General features: G+C 34.6%; 1 protein-coding gene and 1 pseudogene across 9 annotated transcripts in view; one reads left to right on the plus strand and one right to left on the minus strand.

Moving 5' to 3' along the window:
* Window positions 1-21,813, plus strand: part of Dmd (dystrophin) — a 2,040,854-nt gene that overhangs the window by 551,339 nt on the left and 1,467,702 nt on the right. For all 9 annotated transcript variants that reach the window (XM_070040660.1, XM_070040663.1, XM_070040664.1 and 6 more), the window contains 2 exons: window positions 753-934; window positions 2,686-2,817. In XM_070040660.1, the coding sequence (XP_069896761.1) occupies window positions 753-934; window positions 2,686-2,817 (314 nt within the window). The remainder of the gene's footprint in view (window positions 1-752; window positions 935-2,685; window positions 2,818-21,813) is intronic.
* Window positions 2,018-2,660, minus strand: LOC138839270 (small ribosomal subunit protein uS13-like; annotated as a pseudogene).

The following is a 21,813-nucleotide window of genomic DNA, read 5'->3' on the forward strand; positions in this document are numbered from 1 at the left end:
GAAGTAATATATTGCTCATTTTTAACACAGATATATTTGAGTCCTTACGTACTTTAACACAAGTGAAATTTTGATTAGAAATTTTAAGGTTTGTTTACTTTGTGCCAAGGCATTAAGCTCTTTTGGGTAATTTACTACAAATGCATCATTTAAATTAACATGCTAATATAACTTTCTATGGAAAGGAAAATTTAAGATTTGCATTTAATTTTCTTACCTATGGCAAGCTACTCACATACATTGGCTACTTTTGAAAATTTGATTTAGAAAAAGGGATGAAAGAATGAAGATTTTAATGTAGGAGCTGGTGGCTCATGCCTATAATCCTACCTACAGAGGAGGCTGAAATCTGAGTATTGGGGTTCAAGTCAACTGAGACAATTAACCACCAGAAATCCAGAAGTGGTATTGTGGCTCAAAGTGGTAGAAGCCTTGAGTGAAAAAGTTCAGGGACAGTGCCTACACCTTGAATTCAAGCCCCATGACCAACCAAAAAAAAAAAAAAAAAAGAATGAAGATTTTATGTGAATAAGGAAAAGCAATTAATTTCATTGCTCATTCCACTGGTCTGCTAAATTGCAAGGACATTGTAGGCTTGATTATTATGTTCTAATTAGTCTCTAGGGGGCATTCATGGACAATGGAGTGCTCATTAATCTGTCTTCTTCCTGTAACATTGATTTGTTCATTACCATTTCAGAGTCTCAAATTTAGAAACTAAAAATTGATGTATGGTATTAATGTACTTACAGATGTTGCTACCACTTATCCAGATAAGAAGTCTATCTTAATGTACATCACATCACTCTTTCAAGTTTTGCCTCAACAAGTGAGCATTGAAGCCATCCAGGAAGTAGAAATGTTGCCAAGGCCATCAAAAGTGACTAGAGAAGAACATTTTCAATTACATCATCAGATGCACTATTCTCAACAGGTAAAGAATCCAAAGAACAGCTAATATGAAAATTATTTCCTATTCTATGCACATTTTTAAGTATTATACTCACATACTCAAGTGTGTTTACATACAATGGATAATGGACATATATGTATATATATCACATATATGTACTATAATACATATATAAAGCCTACCATATTGTGTATATACATAATGATACAAACACCAACTATATGAATCATTTAAATTATATCTGATATGTACAATATTCTTTTCAAAGAACGTTGTTCAAATATTGTGCTATTTATATGTATCATGTCATGCAGAATAATATACATGTTAAAATTTAAACTCTAAAACATAAAACAAAGAGCCAATAGCCAAGCAAAAGCAAAGACAGGCACTCTAAAAATGTGTTTTCCATACTGGGATGTAGCTAAGTGTCAAAGTGCTTGCTTAGCAGATGCAACACTCTGCTTCAATCCCCAGTACCACACAAAAATGTGTTTTTTCAAAAGCTTATTGGCAACTTATTGGATATAATGATTTCTGGGTATAGAATGTAATATTGTTGAGAGAAGAAAACATTTTATGATATTTCTAATACAAATTAAGTGGATAATGCATATGTTGAAATTCTTATTAAATCATGAAATGAATTCAGAGGGCTTCTTTTATTAAGTGGTTTATTCTTTCTCTGAACAGTGAGATTTGGGGGTAAGTTCTTGTATTTTTAGGTAAAAATAATGGAAAAGCCTTTAGTAAAATTTCTTCTGAAGGGAGGATAAATTCTCAAGCCTAATTTTCTCACTCTGAGCTAGTTCTATTTTTAGTTTATGAAAGCTTCAGTCTTTTTCAGGGTATAGACCTGATGAATTCTGCCTTTGTTTACTTTGGGTTCAGAGAAAATTGCCTATTTTTTTTTACCAGATTTAAAAGAATCATGCTACTAGAGTTGAGAATTAGAGTAAACTAAAGTTGCTTTGCAATGTGCATGCTTCAATCTTACCCTAGTTACCTTTCCAAACTATCTGTTCTCCAATATGATAAGAATTGTAAATACCACAATTCATTTTTTCAGTATATAATCTATTTATTAGCAGAAAAGGCCTACACTCATTTCTTCTTGGACACACCCACAGTGCGACCATGGGGTCTTGGTGTGTTGGCCTTTGACTCGAAGGCTCCAGAAGTGGCGCAGCCCTCTGTGGGCTCGAATCTTTTTGAGCTGCTCCAGGTCTTCACGGAGCTTATTATCCAGACCATGGGCCAGAACCTGGCTGCATTTTCCATCCTTTCCATCCTTCTGTGTGTTTAAGAACCAGTCTGGGATCTTGTACTGACTTGGATTCTGCATAACGGTAATCACACGTTCCCCCTCATCCTCTGTGAGTTCTCCAGCCCTCTTGGTGATGTCAGCGTCCGCCTTCCTCAACACTACATGAGCCGATCTTCGCCCCACACCCTTAATGGCAGTGATGGCAAAGGATATTTTCCACCGCCCATCGATGTTGGTGTTGAGTACTCGCAAAATGTGCTGGAACTTCTCAGGAATCACTAAAGACTTGGCGACAGCACCAGTGGCGGCGTGTAAGCCTCTTGTGGAAGTGGCACCATTCGTATCGCACCACTTTTTAATATCACTAATATGTGTTTAAGATGGAATGGTTCATCTCTTCTTTTTCATTTAATGTTTGGTTTCGTAGCATATTGAGACCATTCTTGCTGGATGATTTACCATGTCTATTTTCCTTCGCATTCCCTCTCTCCCAAACCCTCTACAGATCACAGTCAGTCTAGCACAAGGCTATGAGCGAACTTCTTCCTCTCCTAAGCCTCGCTTCAAGAGCTATGCCTACACTCAGGCTGCTTATGTCACCACCTCTGACCCTGTGCGGAGCCAGTTCCCTTCACAGGTTTGTCAATGTTTACTCTCTGTTCTAAGACTAGAGAATTTCCAAGATAATGTGACATTGCTTTTGCCTGTATGAAGTTTTCGGTGCTTTTATCCTTCTTTCAAAGCTATTTTGTTTTCCCCAGTTTTATTAGGATCTCTCACATGCTGCTGTTCTGTTGAGACTTTTCTAAATTTAATAAATATTCATTCATCATAAATTGTACTCTTGTGATATAATAATTCGTAAGGTTCTCTTTTAGTTTTTGCAAAGACTGTTGTTCATTATACAAGCATGAAGTTTATTAAAAGATCCATGTATGTAATGCTAAAAAATGTGTGGACAAATATACAAAAGTATTAAGTGTACTTCCTATTGCTGAGATTTTTCTAGATATCTAGCTCTTTTTCATTCATGAAATGACACTTTTAGAGGGTACATTTGTTAATTACATTCTATAAAGTATGGTGATATTCTGTTTAAGAAAATAAAATTGCAAGGTTTTTCCTGTGATCTCTTTAAATTTTGATCATTTAAATTTTATAGAACAGGCTTTATAAAAGTTACAAGAAAAAGTCACATCAAAACAGACCCGATTCTATATAGGCTTTAATATATTGTACACTGGGGACTGACTCAGAAGTTTTTCAGACTTGCAATATAGTAGAAATCCTGAAGACATATGAAATTATAGCCTTATATGTATTAGAGCATGGAAATGAAGAGGACTAGAATAGCAAGATTTACAAGAATTTCTTTTTATAAGAAAGCTTTATTTGGCTCAGTAGAGCTATTTGTAAAGTTGTTAAGAAAGTGTATTTTATCAAAACTACATTCTGAATGGCAGTTTATTCAGTATGGACCTGTTGGTGAATTTGAAAGTATACAATTTGAAAGGTTCATAAACTGTTTTCATGATAGTGGCGTGCATTTAATTGTCAATTTATTTGGCAGCAATTGATAGATGAGGTAGAAAATTGTAAAGTGGGAAATATTTTCACCATAGCAACCTCTATTTTAATGCTTAGCTATGCATTCTGTACTTGGCCAGTATTCTTGCAAAGCTGAACAAAAGACATTGAGTAAGAATATTTTTGTGACTTGGTATTAATTTTCAATTCTGTTTCTATGTGAATTTTCACAAAAGCTAGTTATATAATCTTGAACAAGAAATTTAAAACAGACTCTTCATTAACTATAAGTAACAATTCTACCACATTACTGTGTGTTTGTGTCACCTGTCACAGGAATCTAATCCTTGTAACATCCATCAGAGAGAAGTGTTACTTTGATCTCCAATTTAAATTCAAATTAATCCACCTTTCTCTCCTTACATACATCCTGTTCATTCTTTCTCAACTTCTTCTGACTCTCTAAACTGTTTTTTAAATGAAAATTCTCCAATGGAAATGATTACGATTTAAGGAATAAGTTTTATATCCTAAAATAAAGGAACCAATACAAAGGTTCCTCTCTGCCCACATTATCACTCTTTTTAAAAAAAAAAAAATTTTTATTGTGAAAATACTGTACAGAGGGGTTACAATTACATGAGCAAGATAATGAGTACACTTCTTATCAAGCATTGTAGCCTCCTCCTTTGTTTCCCATCCTCCCCCCCCCGCCCCTGCCCCCCATCCTCCACGCCCCCCCCACCCCAAAGTTGTAAAGTTTGTTTTCAACATAACGACTTGTACATCTCATTGTTGCAATGGGTCCACCTACCTCTTTTGTGATACTCATTATCACTTTCTTAAGCTGAATTTTCTGGTTTTTCTCCAATGCCTATACTTTGGTGTGCTTTTTCATCATTATTGCCTCATTAAGGCATTATACTATTAAAGCTGTGTGCTGGAGGCTCACACTTGTAATCCTAGCTACTCAGGAGGTTGATACCTGATGATCACAGGTTAAAGCCAGATGGGACCATAAAGTCTGAGATTCTTTTGCTCCAATATACTAAGCCCAAAATGGTGATATGATTCAAGTGGAAGAGTGCCAGCCTTGACCAAAAATGCAAAGCAACACTGTGTTTCCCTGAGGTCAAGCCCCAGTATTAGTACACACGCACACACACACACACACACACACACACACACACACACACGCGCGCACACACACGCACGCACGCACGCACATGCGCGCACGCACACACACACCACACATCTCTGATCATTCTTTCATTTTCAATGTGTCTCTGTCTCTTTCCCTCTCTCCTATAGTTTCACACTGTTCAGAATTCCCGTGGACTCATATAGCACATATATGCCTCTTTCCTCAAGCATAGTACTCTTTGTATCATGGAAATATAGCTACAATTTACCAAAACATTTCATTTTGGTATTTCTACATATGCATATAATGTATTTTGATCCAATATACTGTATGTTATTCCTTTAATCCCCTTTTATTTTCCTTCTTCCTTGTTAGTATGCTTTTCATGTGATACTTTCTTTAATCTACCATCTTCCACAAAGTATGTTTATTCATTAGTGTATTTATTCAACAAATATTCTTAGTCACTGAATCAAGTGCCCTTTATTTAACTCTCATAATTTCTACCATCCTTGAAACACTTTTCTCAGAGGCGTTGTGCTCAGCAAATTCTTCTCCCCCTCTACTGTTTTGTATTTCTTTCACTGTCTGACTCTCCAACTTCCAACTCCCTTAAGACAAGAATCTCCAAGAAGATCTCTTAACCTTCTTATCTTTTATTTTCATTCCTTTATTAGCATGATTTAATCTCCTGACTTCAATCTATATGCAAATGACCATATTTGTCCTTGTCACTCCTAATCTCTTCAGTTACAGTCACATTTTTTTCCCTTGCTGGTACTGAGACTTGAACTCAGGACCTGGGCACTGTCCCTTAGCTTTTCACTCCAAGCTAGTACTCTACCACTTAAACCACAGCTCCAATTCTGACATTTTAGTGGTTAATTGGAGATATGAGTCTCATTGTCTTTCCTTCCTGGGCTGGCTTTAAATCATGATCCTCAGACCTCTTATGACTTAATAGCTAGGATTACAGGAGTCAGCCACTGGCACCCTGTACAATCACCTTTGTCATCCCCAACTCTTTGGTATGTATCAGTACTTAGATGTGCACTGATGTCTCAAACCTAGTAAACTATATTTCACTGCTCATACATTTTTTCTTGTCCTCTGTGTTATATAAATCAGGAAATGACTCAACAGTGAGTCTTGCATATGAGACATATTCTTTATTCTTTCTATCCACCTGCTATTCAGTAATGAAACAAATTTACTCAGTTGTATCTTTATACAATTTCTCCCTTACGTCTACTCAATTGACTCAATTTTCATAGATGTCATTCTAGTTAAAGCTTTCTTCCAGTTGTTTGCAAGCTTCAGGCTGTTCTCTTGCTCCTTTATTGACTTTACAGGAATATTGTCTTCCTTGCAGAGGAACTATGTCTTTATGTGAGAATTTTCCTAGGTGTTAAGTGAAATTATATTTCTGCTATGAAGACCTTGTTTATTTTTGTGTTCCTTACACAGCTTAAGATATATTCATTTAATAAACCTTTTGATGCTTTAGTAATTTGCTTTGGTATTAGGTATGTCACAAAGTCCTGAAATCAGGCTTTCGAAAGTTATCCATACTTTGATTCAAGTCCTACAATTGTAAATGGATAAAAGGAATTATACTCCTTGGATTCTTACCAGAACACAAAAGAGGCACTTCTCTTATTCAATATTTGCAGTTGTAAAGTCTTTTAAAAACACATCTACTTCAACGATACAATACATTTGTCAGACAATTTACCTGAAGTAATATTTTAGGGGACAGTTAAATGGGATGGATTTGTTGAAGCAGCTACTTACTTGCAGAATTAAGATTCAAACCTGATATCATGCTTGTAAAACAGCTGTGATATTTCACAATTGAAATGCCCAGCCCTACCAGCCAAATGGTTTGTTCCTTTCTCACCATTGCTTCTTCCTCTTAGTCTTTTACTATCTAAAAAAAAGTATTTGGAAAGCAAAACCTATTCTGTGTCCTTTCTCTCTCTGGGTGATGAACAGTAGTTTTCAAACATATAGGAAATACCTATAACCAATAGGACAGGTAAATAATTAATTATACATTTGCAAAATAAGAAGTAATGGAGCATATAAAATAGAAATACTTAACATATGTAGAAAATATGTGAAAAAAGCATCTTCATAACTGAAGAGATCTGTAAAATAAATCCTAAACTATTAATTACATCTAGCAGAAAAATCGGGATGCTTATAGTAACAATGGGGGGAATAGCAAACTCATACTTATGGGTCTTTTTGTTATAATTGATGGTAAAGTTCAGATGAACAATTCTCTTTAAAATTTTAGCTCATACATATTTATAAAGTATGAGATTAAGTTGCGATTCATTGGACAATACTAGATTTCTAAAAATAGCAACTATATATTCGGGAACTTGATTAAGTAAAAGGAAGTACTCATCATGCAATGTGTGCACATGTGTTCAAAGTCTGTCTCTCTTCACCATTTGTGCTTTTCAAAGCTTCAGTGGACACTTAAAATGTTTCCTCCACATTTTGACATTGTGAACAGTTTTGTAATCAGCATAGAAGTGTAAATATCTCTAAGATATTGATTTTAATTCTTTGGATAAAATACCCAGAAGTGAAATTGCTGGATAACATGACAGCTGAACATAATAGCTGTGGTCAATTTATATATAACCTCCATTATATTAGTCTAATTTCATACATGCCTATTTTAGTGAGAGTTTTTAAATATCATAAAATACTATTGGATTTTGTTAATTATCTTTTCAGCATCAACTGAGATCATTATTTAACTTGTAAATCATCTATTCTGTTAAAGTGTTATACTAATTCCTTTACTTCTTTCTTCCCTTCTTTCTCTTTCTTTTCCTTCCTTCCTTTCTTTCCATTCCCTCCCTTCCTTCCTTGCTTCCTTCCTTCCTTGCTTCTTTCTTTCTTTCTTTTTCTTTCTTTCTTTCTTTCTTTCTTTCTTTCTTTCTTTCTTTCTTTCTTTCTTTCTTTCTTTCTTTCTTTCTTTCTCTTTCTCTCTCTTTCTTTTTCTTTCTTTCTCTCTTTCTCTCTCTTTCTCTCTCTTTCTTTCTTCTTTCTTTCTTCTTTCTTTCTTCTTTCTTTCTTTCTTTCTTTCTTTCTTTCTTTCTTTCTTTCTTTCTTTCTTTCTTTCTTTCTTTCTTTCTTTCTTTCTTTCTTTCTTTCTTTCTTTCTTTCTTTCTTTCTTTTCTGCCTGCCTGCCTGCCTGCCTGCCTGCCTGCCTGCCTGCCTGCCTGCCTGCCTGCCTGCCTGCCTGCCTTCCTTCCTGTGAGAGAACTAAGATCTGAATTCAAAGCTTTGACAAACTCTTACTCAACTTTTTCTGTGAAGACTGGCACTCTACAACTCCAATTAAAGCCCTCTAGTAATTAATTGGAGATGTGTCTCTCAGATTTTTCTGCCTGGTTACCTTCAAATTATGATCCTCAAATCTCAATTTCTTGAGTAGCTGAGATTAAAAGTATAAACCACATGCCCAGTCTCAATTTAGTATACCGTATATACATTGAAACATCCTTATATCACAGGGATAAATTCCATTTGTTAATACTATTGAAGTCAGTTGCTACAATTTCCTTGAGTGTTTTGGCCTCTGTATTCATCAAAGATGCCGGCTTGTTTTTGTTTTTGTTTTTGCTGGGGGGGGGGGACAGAGATGGTGTTTTATTTCTGTTTGGTTCCAAGATTATTCTGACCTCATATGATGAGTATGCAAGCGTTAACTTCAGTTTAGTTATTTTATAATATTTCAATAAAATTTACCTTTTTAAAATTGCTGTGGAAATTAATGTCATCTAGCCCTTGGTTTTTCTTGGTTGACAGTTTTTTGATGACTGATTCTTCTCTTTACTTCTATTGGTCTTTTCAGACTTTTTATTTCTTCATGATTCAGTCTTTGAAAGGTTTTGTATTTTCTTGAATGATTCCATTTCTTCTAAGCTATCTAGTTTGTTGATGTTTATGGAATTCTTTCACAGTACATCCTATTTCTATAGCAATTGTTCTAAGGTTACTTCCTTCACTGATGATCTTGAGGATTTTCTTTATTCTATCTAAAAGTTTTTCAGCTTTGTTAATCTTTTAAAAAGAGAAATTTTTGCCAGGTATTGGTGACCCATGCCTGTAATCCCAGCTACCCAGAGAGGCAAAGATCTGAAGATCATGGTTCAAAGCCAGCCTGGAGAAGGAAAGTCTGTGAGACTCTCATCTTCAATTAATTTCTAGAAAACCAAATTTGTGCTATGGCTCAAAGTGATAGAGCACTAGCTTTGAGAGCAGAAATGCCCAGGGACAGTCTTCAAGCCTTGAATGACAAGAAAGAAAGAAAGAAAGAAAGAAAGAAAGAAAGAAAGAAAGAAAGAAAGAAAGAAAGAAAGAAAGAAAGAAAGAAAGAAAGAAAGAAAGAAAGAAAGAAAGAAAGAAATTGTTTTTTATTGTGAAAAAGCATACAGAGGGGTTACAATTACAACAGCAAGATAATGAGTACATTTCGTATTAAGCATTGTTACCTCCCCCACCCCCCCACCGGTGCCAAAGCTGTAAAGTTCGTTTTTCGACATAACGTCTTCTACATCTCATTGTTGCAATGGGTCCACCTGTATCCCTATTTAAACAATTTGTTTTTTTTTCCAAAAGAGAGAAATTCTTGTTTCATTGATATTTATATTATTTAGTCATTATTTCTTTTATTCTGATCATAATTGTATCTTTCTTTTAAAAATGGATTTTTATTCTTCTTGTCTAATTGCTTGAAGTATAAATTTTGAAGTCTCTTTTTCTTAATATAGAAATTTAATATTCTACTTCACTCATTTACTACTGCTTTGGCAGTAGTAATATCATAAATGTTGATAAGTTTTATATGTATTTTTAGTTGTCTCAATACCTTATTTCCCTCCTGATTTATTCTTTAGGCTTATTGTTTGATAAAAAAGTACGGTGGATAATTTCCATGTATTTTTTTATTTTTGCAACTCATTATTTAACTGTTGATTTTTATTTTCATTGGATTGTAATTAGAAATGATACTTGGGCTGATTTCATATTTCCTAAGTTTTTAAAAAATACTTGAAGTATATTCCAGATTTTCTTAAGAAGTTGTGTCCTGCTGCTCTTGATTGGAATACTCTAGATATGTCTACAAGTTCCACTTGTTCTGTAGTGTTAAGGCCACTGTTTCTTTGCTGGTTTTCTATTTGGTCATTTACAGTTTATCAGGTATATAATATTTTACATTTTAAGAGAGGCACTTATCAGATATTCTAAAATTATAGCTGTAGATTTTATTCTTTAATCGGTTCATACTGAATACATATTATGTAACTCTTGTAAGAACAGAAATTATTACAGTGAGCAATATAGACATGCTTTCATGACATTTATTGATGGGAAAGTAAACCAAAAATATTCAAAGTTTTAGAAACTCTGTGAAGGAAAGAAACAAGGATTGAAATTAAAATAATAAAGGGAAAATATTGAGAGTGTTAAGATTAAAGATGATTTTGGTGTATGTGTATGTATGTGTGTGTTTGTGTGTGTGTTGGCTCTCGGGCTTGGACTCAGGGTCTGGGTGCTGTCCCTGAGCTTTTTCATATTCACAATTAGCACAATACCACTTGAGCCATAGCTCTACTTCTGGTTTTAGTGATTAATTAATTTGCATTACAGGCATGAGCCAACAGTATCTAGCTTAAAGAGATATTCTCTTGATCATAGTCTAAACATGTGGAGGCTTACAAAGATGAGTTGGTACAAAGTTATACTGAGTTACAGACTGTAACTATTACTTCAGTGAGACACTAAAGTGTGTGACAGCTTTAAATGAAAATGTATTGTTATCATTTCAGAAATATTTGCTAATTACTGGTAATTATAAAACAAGCAAAAGAGTTAACCTGACTTCAAACACTAAACAAGTATATATAAGCATACTACTTACTGTATTTTACATCCATCAACTTACTTTTGTTACTTAACTTACCAGAGAAATGCCACAGAAATGAGCATGTATACATAAATTATTCCTCCCAAGAGTAAATTGGAGAAAATAGCCTATATGAGGCCATGTATGTGATGAGATTTGACATAAACTTTAAAGAGATCTGAAAACTCACTTAAGAAACTAAATTTAGAGGGTGGGCACCAGTGACTCCCATCTATAATCCTACTTGGGAGCTGAGATTGGGAGGCTTGCAATATAGGCCAACCTAGGCAAAAAAAAAAATCTGTGAGACTTCATATTCGCTGGAGGAAACCAGACACAGTGGCAAGCACTGTGGTAATCAAAGTGGTAATCACAGTAATAATGGAAAGTATTAAATAGGTAGATCATGGCTCATACACAAACATAAATAGAAAGTGAGGACCTGTCTCAAAAATAACCAGTAGAAACCTGGGTGCTAACAGCACCCAGTTGAAATCCTATCTACTCAGGAGGTTGAGATGGGGAGGACCACAGTTCAAAGCCAGCCCTGGGAGAAAAGTATGCTCAATTCCATCTCCAAAATAACCTGCAAAAAGACCTGGGTTGGATATGTGTCTCAAGAGTTAAAAGTGTCAGCTATGAGTAAGCAAGGCAAGCAAGAACATGAGGCCCTGAGTTCAAACCCTGTTATTAGTACAAAATGGAAGAAGGAAGGAAGAAAGAAAGAAAAGAAGGAGAGAGAAGGAAGGAGAGTAATGAAGGAAGAAAGAAAAGAGAGAAAGAGAAGAGAGGGAGAATAGAAAAAATAGGGTTGGAAGTAGGGCTTCCATGATGATAAAGTACCAGCCTAGCGTGAGTTCAAACCTTAGAGCCACTGAGGAAAAAAAATTCATTGTAGAAATGAACATGCCAGGAACCAATGCACACATCTTTAATGCTAACTACTCAGGAAGCTGAGATCTGAGGATCATAGTTCAAAGCTAGTCCAGGCAGTAAAGCCCATGAGACTCTCATCTCCAAATAACTACAAAAAGCTAGAAGTAGAGCTGGGATTCAAGTGGTAGAGTGCTTACTGTGGGCACAAAAGCTGAGGATCAGTGTCATTGCCAGGAGCTCAAGCCCCAGGACTGGCAAAAAAAGCCATTTATTTTTCATTTCAATTTAAATCTGTATGTATACATTTATGGTATATACAGAAATACAAAATAAATCTCTGTAGGGCTGGGAAGGTGGCTCAGTGGTAAAGTGCTTGCCTTGCATCCATGAGGCCCTGGGTTCAATTCCTCTGCACCACAGAAGCAGAAGAAGCCAGAAGTGGCGCTGTGGCTCAAGTCGTAGAGTGCTAGCCTTGAGCTGAAGAGCTAAGGGACAACACCCAGGCCCAGAGTTCAGGCCCCATGACTGACGAAAAAAACTCTATAGTTTTAAGTAGATATTTATGAGTGAAAATGATTACATATTAATGAGTGAGATTATTTTGTACTTATCAATTCTATCATTAGGGTACAAAGCAAATATGTTAGTATATTTATAGGCTACATAGAATATAATATTAAAGCACACTGTGTGAAATACAACCCTACAACCTTTCTCAACATCACAGGCATTGTATAACAAGGATGAGTATACTAATTCATATGCAGCACAGAGAGCCTTGCTTTACATTTAAAATAGCATCATATATATATATATATGTATATATATCACATAAAGAAATGAATAATTGCTAAAAATATTTTGACAGCCGGGCACTGGTGGCTCATGCCTTTAATTCTAGCTACTCAGGAGGCTGAGATTTGAGGGTGGGGGTTCAAAGCCATCCCAGGCAGGAAAGTCTATGAGACCCTTATCTCCATTAAACCACTCAGAAAACAGGAAGTGGTCCTGTGGCTCAAGAGCTGAAGAGCTGAGGGACAACACCCAGGCCCAGAGTTCAAGCCCCACGACCAACAAAAAGTCTTTTGACAATGATTCTGAAATTCCTATTTGTTTTGAATATTGTCTTGTGAGGTTTGAATAAAGATATGTTTGATGTGAAGCACAGACAGGTTACATGATTCCATTTGTTATGGTCACAATTTGGAAGAGTTTCTGATAATTAGATTTCCCATTCAAAAGGCTTATTTAAAGGATAAATCTCATTAAACCTCTAAGTTTTATTTTGGGATTTAGTGCCAAAACAGATCAATTATATTACTAAGTGTATCTCTCTTTAAATAATCTATTAAATTCCAAGCATGTATTTACATTTATTATTTTTGTTTCAAATCAACCTTATGAAGATTAACTTCTATCTTATAAACATGAAATTGAGACTAAAATATTAAATAGTGTGGGAATATTAGTATTCAACTTAATATTCATTAAAGAAGGGAATTGGTCTATCATGTATGTTACAAGTATTTTTTCCTGTTGATCCTCTGATTCATTATATTTATGTTTATGTAAATGTGATTAAACATTATAATGGTGTCAATTGTTTAAAAATGATCAAGGAATATTTTATAGCAAAGAGACTTGTCGACCCTATTCTTGAAGATGAAAAGAGGAGATAGGAAGCTAATTTCTTTCTGAGACCTGAATATGTCATTCTTCCTTTGAAGACTTAGTTTGCTCATCTAGAGACATAATTTCAACTTTAAACAATAGCTAAAATAATTAACACCTAGCATATTATTTTTATATTCTCATATAATAAGCACTCAATAGATATTTAACTGTATAAAGAACTTATAATAATAGAAATCAGCATCCCTGCATTTTCAATTTATTTATAAATTTGTAATTTATAATTGAATATATTAATTATGATGCAACCTAAGTTAGAAATTGTACCATAGCTGCCCATATTTTTCTGTTTTCTGTTGGTATAATGAAAAATCCACCTGGCTAATGCCTAAAGGAAATAGGTTTATTTAGTTTACAACAAAGAATATCATGGTTGGAGTACTTGTGAGGAGTACAGAGTAGTCATATGGCAAGATATGACACAAGAGAGGCTTAAGAGCTACATTTGTTCTTTTCATTGTTTTAAGCAAATTAACTGTGATCCTACAAGTACCCCATTCTTTCTGAAAGGAATACTTCCAGTGTCTAACTACCTTAACCACATAAAGTTTCCACCACCTCAGCAACACTACACTGAACAAGTTTTAACACATTAACCTTAAGGGGCATAGAGAAATAATATCCAAAACTCTAGCACCATCTCTATCTCAATATCTGAGATAGTACCAAAGGTGCAGCTTTGCATGAGAAAAAGATGAAAGTCAGTTGCTGTGAAGCAAAGATATTTGAAAGTTCCATTTATATCATGTTCCTATATTTTATGGAGTTTCTTGGGTTCAGGAGTAGTGAATGCATTATTGGATGGAACTGAGCTAATCTCTGTTAGGATGGTTTATCATGCCAGATGGCTTATTTGTGATTGTTAATACATTGTGTATCATAGAGTAGATAAAGTATATCTTAATTGGTTATTTTTGGCCTCTTAAAGAATACCAATGCCATACTTTTATTATAATGCATTTTAAAACAAATCCATGTAAATATATGTATTGAAGTCCTGATTCCTCTTGTTACTTGCTTCAATATTCAGTTGTTCCTCTCTAAGTGGACCAATATAGTGATTCATTTATCTGGAAGATAAAGCTTCATCTCACTTGGTTAATACAAGCAAGCTAATCATGCTTACCTTCTTATCCATTTGCTACTGACATGCAACAAAACACTTCAACAGTGTCATACCTATCATTTTCTCTCTATTCTAGAGGTCATCCAAGATGCTGTCTTTTCATATAGTTGAAATAAGACAATAGCAGTGGTCAGAGTTGTCATGAATGTTTCTTCCTTGATATGTATCTTCTTCCTTAACAATAACTAATGGGATATAAGCCAAAGCTCTTGGCTCTAGGTCCTGTATATACTCTGCAGTATTGTCTGCTGCCCCCACCAAGAATACTGATTCAATTTCAAGAGTAAATGATCCAAAAAGTAAAGGAGAATGTTACATGAGTTTTTGGGGAGGGAGGTCCAGTCGTGGGGCCTGCACTCTGGGCCTGGGTACTGTCCCTCAGCTCTTCAGCTCAAGGCTAGCTCTCTACCACTTGAGACACAGTGCCACTTCCAGCTTTTTTCTTTTTGCTTATGTGGTGCTGAGGAATCGAACCAAGGGCCTCATGCATGCAAGGCAAGCACTCTACCACTGAGCCACCTGCCCAGCCCCTTTACATGATTTCTTATTGCAAGACACAGTTTAAGTTTTTCCAGGGCCATAGGCCCGACTACATGCAAGAGGACATAAACCAACAGAGAGAGAGAGAGAGAGAGAGAGAGAGAGAGAGAGAGACAGAGACAGAGACAGAGACAGAGACAGAGACAGAGACAGAGACAGAGACATAGAGAGAGACAGGTACAGAGAGAGACAGAGACAGAGAGAGACAGAGAGACAGAGACAGAGAGAGAAGGCACGAAGGAAGAAAGGAATGAAGGAAGGCAGGAAGGAAGACAAGAAGGAAAGAAGGAAGGAGGGAAGGAAGGAAGGAAGGAAGGAAGGAAGGAAGGAAAGAAGGAAGGAAGGAAGGAAAGAGAAAAGAAAGAAAGAAAGAAAGAAAGAAAGAAAGAAAGAAAGAAAGAAAGAAAGAAAGAAAGAAAGAAAGAAAGAAAGAAAAAAAGAAAGAGAAAGAAAGAAAGAAGGAAAGAAAGAAAGAAAGAAAGAAAGAAAAAAAGAAAGAGAAAGAAAGAAAGAAAGAAGGAAAGAAAGAAAGAAAGAAAGAAAGAAAGAAAGAAAGAAAGAAATGATGAAAGAAAGAAGGGATGAAAGAAAGAAGGAAGGAAGGAAGATGCTGTTCCATTGCAAGAAGTGTTTCTAGGATGAAGTAGCTTATTGTGCCATCATTTTACTATCCATCAAAATTTACAAGACTGTTATGAGAAATGAAGATCAGTCAAGAAAAGTAGCTATTATACCTGTATATTCAGTAAAGCTATATAAATGATAGCTATATACTCAATAAAGTTCACTTGATTTACTAGTGACTTTAAGTAAGCTTGCACAGATTTTTGAAGAAGTTTGAGAGTGTCTTTATCCATAAGCACTGTAGAGTTCTGCAATGACTAATCAATTACCTCCCAATGTAAGTGAAACATCAAATTCATTTGAGAGTAATTTATATGTGATTTATTACTAAGAATATAAAGTAGGTGGAACAGCCTTCATACTCTTCAAATTGAAGGTAAAGAAACTGAAGCCCGGAGATACTGAATCATGTCACTACAGACAGAGTAGAATTATTGAATTTAAATTCCAAGTTTCCTGAATTTTGCCAAATACAATATCTTCCCTAGAATAGAATTATTTTAAGCTACTTCACTATTATTGTCCATTTTTGGAAATAAACTCTAATTTTGACACAGGTTACTTAATATGAATTTTCTTTATGAATTTATTTTATTGCTTTTAAAATCAATTTTTAGAAAATATTTTAATGATTTTAAGAAATATGTCTTAAATAAAAATATTAACTTTTATCAGTAAAAGTGTAATATCCTTTGATAACTACAAAATTAAAATGTATAACACTATGTGAAAGATTTTTTTTCTTTAAATTGTGGTGATTTACAAAGGGGTTACAGTTACATAAGTAAGGTAGTGATGACACTCTTATCTAACTTGTTACCCCTTCTCTCATTTTTCTCCCTCTTTCCCTTCTCCCAATACTCCCAAGGTATACAGATCATTTCCAACATATTGTCTTAGTATTGTTTTTTTGCATAGGTTCCCCCTTTGTCCTTTGTCTCACCATTTTGTTGTTCCCCTTCCCTTCTGTAGTTCAGATAAACAGATATATAATACACAGGGTACCAAAATTGAATGCAGTGACAAAGGTAATAAACCATAGGGGGAAAAACACAAAAGAAAAAAGAAATCACGTAGTACCTTGAGAACAACTACAACAAAACATCTTGTGTACAGTTCTTGGAGTTCATTTCAATTAGGATCATCCTATATGGTCAAATGTAAACAGCTATTGAGTTATTCTGCTCATCTGCTAAGATTATCCTAGAAATATACCAATCATTACAAATAAGGGAGACCATGGTACCTATGTTTCTTTGGGTCGGACTTATTTCACTTAATATGACTTTTTCCAAGTCCTTCCAATTCCTTACAAATGGGGCAGCGTCATTCTTTCTTACAGAAGCACATAATTCCATTGCGTGTATGTGTGTATACATAGCTATATGTGCGTATATATATATATATATATGTATATGTATGTATATATGCATATGTTTGTATATGTACATATACATACATATATACAAACATATATACACACATATATATATATATATGTATGCACACACATTGATCCATTCATCTACTGAGGGGCATCTGGGTTGGTTCCGTATCTTAGCTATCGTAAATAATGCTGCAATAAACATAGTTGTGTGGTCATTTGGATAAATGCCCAAATGGGGACTGCTGGATCATAGGGGAGCTCTATGTTTAGTTTTTTTCAGGAACCTCCATATGGCTTTCTATAGTGGTTGAACAAGTTTACACTCCCACCAACAAGGTACTCGTGTTCCCCTTTGACCACATCCCTTCCAGCATCTCTTGTTACTGGATATCTTGATTATAGCCCTTCTAACTGGGGTGAGGTGGAATCTCAATGTTGTTTTGATTTGCATTTCTTTTATGGCCAGAGAAGTTGAGCATTTCTTCATGTGTCTATTGGCCATTCCTATTTCCTCTTCAGAGAAGTCTTTCTTTAAGTCTTTAGCCCACTTACTAATGGTGGGGATGTTTCTTTGATGATTTGTTTTGGGAGGATTTAATTTATTGAGTTGTAAATATATTTTATATATGAGGCCCTTGTCTGTTGCATGGCTACTGAAGATCTTCTCCCAATCTGTGGGTTCTTTAACTAATCTTGCTAGCTATGTGCTTTGTCATGCAGTTTAATGCAATCCCACCTGTCCAACCTTTCTTTGATTTATTATATTTCTGGGTCTTTATTAAGAAAATTTTGGCCTGGGCTAAGGTAATGGTTTCAGGGTGTCTGCTTTTACTTCGAGGTGTTTGATCTACTTGGAGTTGATTCTGGTGCAGGACGATATATAAGAATCTAACTTGTTTTCTACAAGTGTTTAACCATTTTTTCCAGCACCATTTAAGAAGCTTTCCCTCTTCCACCCTGTTTTTTGGCTCCCTTATCAAAGATTAGTTGGTCATAGGTGTGTCGGTTCATTTCTGGGTCTTCAGTTCTATTCCATTCATCCTCAGGCCTGTTTATGTGCCAGTACCAAGCTGTTTTGATTACTATAACTTTGTAATAGAGTTTGAAGTTTGCTATTGATATTCCTCCAGCACTGTTCTTTCTGCTAAGGATTGTTTTTGCTATTCAGAATCATTTGTTCCATATGAATTGTTAGATTGCTTTCTCTATTTCATTAAAGAATGAAACTGGGATATTGATGGGTATTGCATTGAATTTGTAGAAATGGCAGTATTGCCATTTTCATGATGTCAGTCCTCCCAAGCCAGGAACATGGGAGGTTTTTCCTCTTCCTTAGTTTGTGCTTTAATTTCCTTTTTCAGGTTTTTAACTTTTTCATCATAGAGGTCCTTCACTTCTTTCGTTAATTCCTAGATACTTTATTTTTCATGGGACTATTACAAAAGGAGTTGCTTTCCTGATTTCAACCTTGTTCTTCTCAGTATTGGCATACAGAAAAGCTATTGATTTTTGATGGTTAAATTTGTACCCTTTGCCAAAGTTTTGAATCAGTTTGAGTAGTTTGGGAGTGGAGTCTATGGAGTTCTTTAAATACAGGTAGAGTTTTACTTCATCATTCCCTATTTGGATCTTATGTTTGCATCTTCTCTTATTGATCTAACTAGGCATTCTAATACTATATTGAAGAGGAGTGGAGAGAGTAGACATCCTTGTCTCATTCCTGAATTTAAAGGAAATTGCTTTAGCTTTTCCCTATTAAGTATAATGCTATTTATAGGTTTGTCATACAAAGCCTTTATTATTTTGAGGAGTGTTTCATGAATTCCTAGTTTCTCCAGAGTTTTCATCATAAAGGGGTGTTGAATCTTGTCAAATGCTTTTTTCTGCATCTGTTGAGATAACCATGTGGTTTTTGTCCTTGCTCCTGCTGATGACTTGCATATATTGAAGCAGCTTTGCAACCCTGGAATGAATCCTATTTGATCATAGAGCATGATTTTTTGATGAATAATTGAAATAGATTGGCCAGAATTTTGTTGAGAAGTTTTGCATTGATGTTCATCAAAGAAATGGGTCTATAGTTTTCTTACTTTGATGAGTCCCTGCCTGGTCTGGGGGATGAGGGTTATGTTGGTTTCATAGAATGAGTCTGGTAGTGAACTTTCACTTCATTTCTTTGAAGATGGTAATGGTGTAAATTCTGCTTTTAAGGCCTTGTAAAATTCAGCTGTAAATACATCTGGTTCTGGAATTTTCTTGGATGGGAGATCTGTTATTGCAGTTTCTATTTCAATGTTTGATACGGGTCCATTTAGTTGGTTTAAATCATCTTGGTTTAGTTTGGGCATATCAATATTTGCTAGAAATTCTTCCATTTATTCCAGATTCTCAAATTTGTTAGCATAGAGGTTTGAGAAGTATTCCCTTATAATGTTCTGAATCTTGGTTGTTTCTGTGGTGATGTTTACATTGTCATCTCTGATTTTGTTTGCATATGTTCTCCTTGATTTTTGGTAAGATTTGCTAAGGTCTGTCAATTTTTTTTGTAGAAGAACCAACTCTGTTTAGTTGATTCTTTCTATAGGTTTTTGAACTCTAATTCATTTAATTCTGATTTAATTTTAATTATTTGTTTCCATCTATTAGATTGGGGTTTGGCTTGTTGCTCTTTTTCAAACAGCTTCAGCTGCATCATTTAATTGTTGGTTTGAGATCTGTCCAATTTGTTGATATAGGAATTCAGAGCTATAGATTTTCCTCCGAGTACTACCTTTGCTGTGTCCCAGAGGAGCTAATAATTTGTACGTTCATTTTTGTTAAATATCATGAACATTTGAATTGCTTTTCTAATCTCATCCATGACACACTGGTGATTCAACAATTTGTTGTTTGCCATGCATTGCAGAGTTTTCTTTGGTGGCTTTTGGTAGTGAGCTCTATTCTTATTTCATTGTGGTCTGAGAGAATGCAGGGACTATTTTCAATGTTTCTGAATTTGGACAAATTTGCTTTGTAAGATAATTGTGGTCTATTTTGGAGAATGTTCCATTTGCTGCTGAGAAGAATGTATATTTTGATGCTGCTGCATGAAATATTCTGTAGATGTCTAGTAAGTATAGTTTGTCTATCAGTTGTTTAGATTCTGAGGTTTCTCTGTTGTGTTTTTACCAGGTTGATCTATCCAGTGGGGAGAGTAGTGTGATAAGTCACCAATGATCCATATCTTTGGATCTATGTGTGATTTTAGGCAAAGTAGTGTTTTTTGGATAAATTTGGGTGCTCCAGTATTTGGTGTATATTTAGAATTGTTATATCCACTTGTAGTAGTGACCCTTTATTAGTATGTAATGTCCTTCTTTATCTCTTCTCACTAATTTTAATTTGATGTCTATTTTATCTGATATTAGGATTGCAACTCCTGCTTGTTTATGGAGGCCATTTGCTTGGTAGATTTTACTCCAGCCTTCACTTTCAGAATATGTTTGTTTGTTAGTTTTTTTGTTTTTTGGTAAGGTGTGGCTCTTAAAAGCAGCAGATAGAAGGGTCTTGCTTTTTGATCAAACTAGACAATCTGTCATTTAATTGGAGAGTTAAGTACATTAATATTGAGAGTCAGGTTTGAGAGATGTTTGGTAGTTCCTGCCATGTTATCCACCTTCTTATAAATAGATTTTATAAATAGGTTTTATAAACAGATTTCCAAAAATGAATAATTAAGAGATACCTATGTTTAATTATGGTTCCTATCCTAAAATTCCATCACCAAATATCCTTACATACTGTAGTCTTTGCCCACAAATAATATCAGTACAAAAATGGGGAAATGCATGGTTATCAATAGAAATGTGTATAATATCATAGAACTTCAAATAATGTAATATATTTAGAAAATCCAGTGTAGATGTATCTGAAATTTACCAGCAGTTTTTTCATTGCCAAGTCCTTTGAAGAGACATCTTGTTTAGTAGTAAATAATTTAGAATTAAAGTTAAATTAACCTGAAATACTACCCATATAAAGTAGTTTTTCATGGTAAATTTTTAGAAGAATTTTCACTATCAAAGTTACAAAATAAGTCCTTGGGGACAGAAACTGCCTTAGAAAAGCATTATAAATAATTGTTATTTGACTCTTTATGTTTCACTCATCTGCCTAATGATTCAGCTATAGAAATCCATGGTCATGTTCTTCCTTTACCTATCTCAAACTGAGACTCAAAAGATTAACGTTTTATCTTTATTCACCCAGAGATTAGTATTTTATATTTACTCACAGTATAATAGTGCCAGTGATGAGAGCTGTATATAACAATTGGATTAGTTCATGATAAAATTTACTTACTGTGAACAATTGTCAAAATGTTTATTAGGCTTCTCTGGGATCTTCGGCTAATTTTAAATCTTAGTGCATTTTTATCTTCATTATAACATATCCCAAGGAAATTTTTGGCTAAAAGATTAGCATTATAAAAAGAGTACTTTAATTAGAAATTTCTATACTGTAGACCAGATTGCTAAATCCAGTGGCAGTTAACTGCTTTCTAAGATATGTATGTTCCTTTCAGAAGCATTGAAATTTATTTTATAATAACCCCAAACTTCTTTTCAACAGGAAATATGAATCACTAATGGAATTAGAAATAAAATGTGCTTATGGACTCTTCTATATCTATTTCATCATTTAAATTTCATGTGAGTGGGGTGATTAAAGTCATTTTAACTATTTGGTACCACAAATAAATGAGGAACAATTATACCAGAAGCAATATATCACAATTAACTT

The sequence above is a fragment of the Dipodomys merriami genome, unplaced genomic scaffold (assembly GCF_024711535.1).
Source record: "Dipodomys merriami isolate MVZ:Mamm:240054 unplaced genomic scaffold, mDipMer1.0.p SCAF_3, whole genome shotgun sequence".
NCBI classification, from domain to species: Eukaryota; Metazoa; Chordata; class Mammalia; order Rodentia; family Heteromyidae; genus Dipodomys; species Dipodomys merriami.